Source organism: Otolemur garnettii, unplaced genomic scaffold (assembly GCF_000181295.1).
Source record: "Otolemur garnettii isolate 467f Iridium unplaced genomic scaffold, OtoGar3 scaffold00007, whole genome shotgun sequence".
Taxonomy (NCBI): Eukaryota; Metazoa; Chordata; class Mammalia; order Primates; family Galagidae; genus Otolemur; species Otolemur garnettii.
Genome location: NW_003852402.1, coordinates 7,282,637 through 7,286,680, shown reverse-complemented (window position 1 = coordinate 7,286,680; position 4,044 = coordinate 7,282,637). Strand labels below are relative to the sequence as shown.

At 40.3% G+C, this 4,044-nt stretch overlaps 1 protein-coding gene across 3 annotated transcripts in view; it reads left to right on the top strand.

Annotated features, from left to right (window-relative positions):
* The window catches only part of EP300 (E1A binding protein p300), a 106,089-nt gene that overhangs the window by 55,175 nt on the left and 46,870 nt on the right, over nt 1-4,044 (top strand). For all 3 annotated transcript variants that reach the window (XM_023509283.1, XM_023509282.1, XM_003783168.3), the window contains 2 exons: nt 2,715-2,832; nt 3,334-3,508. In XM_023509283.1, the coding sequence (XP_023365051.1) occupies nt 2,715-2,832; nt 3,334-3,508 (293 nt within the window). The remainder of the gene's footprint in view (nt 1-2,714; nt 2,833-3,333; nt 3,509-4,044) is intronic.

Genomic DNA, 4,044 nt, shown 5'->3' with positions numbered 1-4,044 from the left:
CAGCTACTTGGGAGGCTTAGGCAGGAGACTCGCTTGAGCCCAGGAGTTGGAGGTTGCTGTGAGCTGTGATGCCACAGCACTCTACCCAGGGGGAAAGCTTGAGGCTCTGTCTCTTTAAAAAAAAAACAAAAAACAAAAACAGTCGAATACTGATGGCAGGGGTCAGGGACATGTAAAAAAACAAAGGGTCCCTAACCCTTCCCCCATTCCATTGGTATGTGACTGTTAATGAAATGAAGTAATAAGGAATAACTAAATTGTTACTTTGTTATTTTAGGAACTTTCATGTAATTGACAGAAACAATACATTATTTCAAATTAATTATCTAACATGACATTAAAAGTGTATTATATGCTTGTGAGTTTTCTACTAATTCAAATATCCTAACTCTTTGTATATAGGCCAGGGAAGGTGGCTGACACCTGTAATCCTAGCTCTTTGGGAGGCTTAGGCAGGAAAATCACTTGAGAGTAGTAGTGAGGTCCCATATCAAAAAAGGAAAAAACAAAATTCCATTTGTATCTTCTGAATCTGGTTTGATCAAGTACCATACAACTAACTAAACATACAGGGACCTGATAAAAAATACCAGTGGCTAAATTGTTGAAGGCAGCACCTGTGGCTCAGTGGGTAGGGTGCTGGCCCCATATACTGAGTGTAGCAGGTTCAAACCCATCCCTGGCCAACCTGCAACAACAAAAAAATAGCCAGGTGTTATGGCAGGCTCCTGTAGTCCCGGCTACTCAGGAGGCTGAGACAAGAGAATCGCCTAAGCCCAGGAACTGGAGGTTGCTGTGAGCAGTGTGATGGCACATGACTCTACCAAGGGCAATAAAGTGAGACTCAGTCTCTACCCAAAAATTAATTAATTTTAAAAAAGTCAATTGACTCAGCGCCTGTAGCTAAAGCGGCTAAGGCGCCAGCCACATAGACCAAAACTGGCAGGTTCAAAACCAGCCCAGGCCTGCCAAACAAAAATGACAACTACAACCAAAAAATAGCCCGGCCTTGTGGTGGGTGCCTATAGTTCAGCTACTTGGGAGGCTGAGGCAAGGGAATCGCTTAAGTCCAAGAGTTGGAGGTTGCTGTGAGCTGTGATGCTACAGCACTCTCCCCATGACGACAGCTTGAGGCTCTGTCTCAAAAAAAAAAAAAAAATCCAATTGTTGAAAATTTTTTTTTGTAGTGATTTTTTTTCTTGTTGGTTTTCAGTAATTTGTAGAGTGTAGTCACACTAAAAACCTCTTGGAGTGACTTTTTTGTTGCCTTTCAGTGGTCCACAAATATTTGTTGTATGCTTACATGCAGTTTATTACTGTTGTTCACTCCCAAGGGTTCTGTGGCAAACAAAACATACAAGTATCAATGGATGAACCCAAACTCTGTAAAATAATTTAAGGAGGTTTATTCTGAACCAAATGTTTGTTACTGGCCCACATCACATGGTTTCATTTCTTGTTGATCTTAAATACTAGTGGCAAATATTTTAAAGGGAATTGTAATAGTGTAAAAAACTTTTATTGGGTGGTGCCTGTGGCTCAGTGAGTAGGGCACTGGCCCCATATACCAAAGGTGATGGGTTCAAACCTAGCCCCAGCCAAACTGCAATAACAACAACAAAAACCAGCTGGGCGTTGTGGCTGGCTCCTGTAGTCACAGCTACTCGAGAGGCTGAGGCAAGAGAATTGCCTGAGCCCCAGAGCTGGAGGTTTCTGTGAGCTGTGATGATACAGTACTCTACCAAGGACAGGAAAGTGAGACTCTGTCTCTGTATTAAAAAAAGAAAGAAGGAAGGAAGAACTTTTTATTTCTTGGAGATAGAGAGTCTTCACTCTGTTTCCCAGACTAGATTACCATGACATCATAGCTCACGGTATCCTCAGACTCATAGCTTTAAGCGACCCTCCTGCCTCAGCCTCTCAAATAGCTGGGGGGACTACAGGCAGGACCCATCATGTTCAGCCAGTATTTAATGTTTAAAACTTTTCTGTTCCCTCCATTTTAAGTTTCCAAACTTCTCCAATTTTGCGGTGGTTGTTAAGCCTTATTTTCTTTCCTTTTATGTTTTTTTTTTTTGAGACAGAGTCTCAGTGTGTCTTACTCAGTAGAGTGCTATGGCATCACACCTCACAGCAATCTCCAACTCTTGGGTTTAAGCAGTTCTCTTACTTCAGCCTCCCAAGTAGCTGGGACTCCAGGCACCTGCCACAATGCCTGACTATTTTTTTGGTGATGATGTCTTCTAGCAGGTCCTGGCCAGGTTCGTACCCACCAGCCCTAGTGCATGTGACTAGTGCCCTAAACACTAAGGTATGGGCGCTGAGCCCTTAGGTCTTATTTTCATAAGCTGCATAAATAGGAGAGTAGACAGGTCTGAAGGCTTTTGTTCCTTATACTATGACAAAAGTCAGTGTTTTTAATGTAGCACAGAAAATGTTTTGCTCTACACAGAGAGTGACAGGCACGATAGAGTATTGTTATGGAGACACACCTACATTTTTATCATGAAAACCCTTTATCACAAAAAATTTCATTTTAGTAGGTATTAGATTTGAAGCATCTATCACCCTCTTAACTCTTTTTTCTTTTCCTGTATGTATCTGTAGCATGGAAAATACTAACAATCTGGAAAAATTCTAAGGTTTTGTATATTTTTGTAACATTGAAAGGAAAGCTGGCATGGTATTACAGAGGTAGAATTTTCTGTTTCTAGTGTTCAAGCCATATTTCCTACTCCGGATCCTGCTGCTTTAAAAGATAGACGAATGGAAAACCTGGTTGCATATGCTCGGAAAGTTGAAGGGGACATGTATGAATCTGCAAATAATCGAGTAAGCATCCGTCATTTCTTTCCTATTTTCGATTGATTGATAGAACTATTGTGGTTATTTAGTAGTTCTCTTGTGTAACATATACAAGCAGTACTGTGCTTCAGAGGAGGGTACAACCTTTAGCTGTCCTATCTTAGTACTACTGGCTGAGCACAGTCAAGATAACAAGGCAATCTTTTTAAGTGTGTGTCATCAAGAATTTTGTTTTTCTTCTTCATACAATGCACTTGTGTGGCACTTTGTTGGCTTTGTCCTTTCAGTGGTTTATCTGCTATTATGTGCTATTTTCACTAGATATGAAGCATCTACTTGATAATTTTCATCTCAAATAATATTTCAATTTCTCTGCATCATCTGAATTGTCCTTTATAAATTGGCACTACTTCAGAATGTAGCATATTAAATGGAACTTAATCTGTTCTTAGTTCATTTTTACTGTTACGCACTGGCAGTGCCTCTTTTTTATTCATCTCTCTTATTTTACTTCAAATATTCAAAAAGGCGGAATACTACCACCTTCTAGCTGAGAAGATCTACAAGATCCAGAAAGAACTGGAAGAAAAACGAAGGACTAGACTACAGAAACAGAATATGCTACCTAATGCTACAGGCATGGTACCAGTTTCCATGAATACAGGGCCTAACATGGGACAGCCACAATCAGGAATGACTTCTAGTAAGTGCTTTTTGTTTTATTTTTGTTGGGGAAAAATTGTTAACAGAATGGTTTCTAACCAAAGCCATTAATTCGTATAAGCTTATATAACTATTATAGAATTTGCAAGGGGCCTTTTTGGCCTTTGCAATGAAAATAATTCATCAACTAGTAAAAACAATAGCTGAACAGTATATTTAAAATTTCTGGGCATGGGGCAGCATCTGTGGCTCAGTTGATAGGGTGCTGGCCACATACACCAAGGCTGGTGGGTTCAAAGCCAGCCTGGGCCAGCTGAACAGCAATGACAACTGCATCAACAACTACAAAAGTAGCTGGACTAGCTGGGCATTGTGGTAGGTGCCTGTAGTTCCGGGTATTTGGGAGGCTGTGGCAGGAGAATCTCTTAAGCCCAGGAGTTTGAGGTTGCAGTGAGCTATGACGCTACAGCACTCTACCAAGGGTGACATAGTGAGACTCTGTCTCAATAAATAAATAAATAAATAAATAAATAAAATTTCTAGCCCACGATATACTTTTCTTTTTTTTTTTTTTTT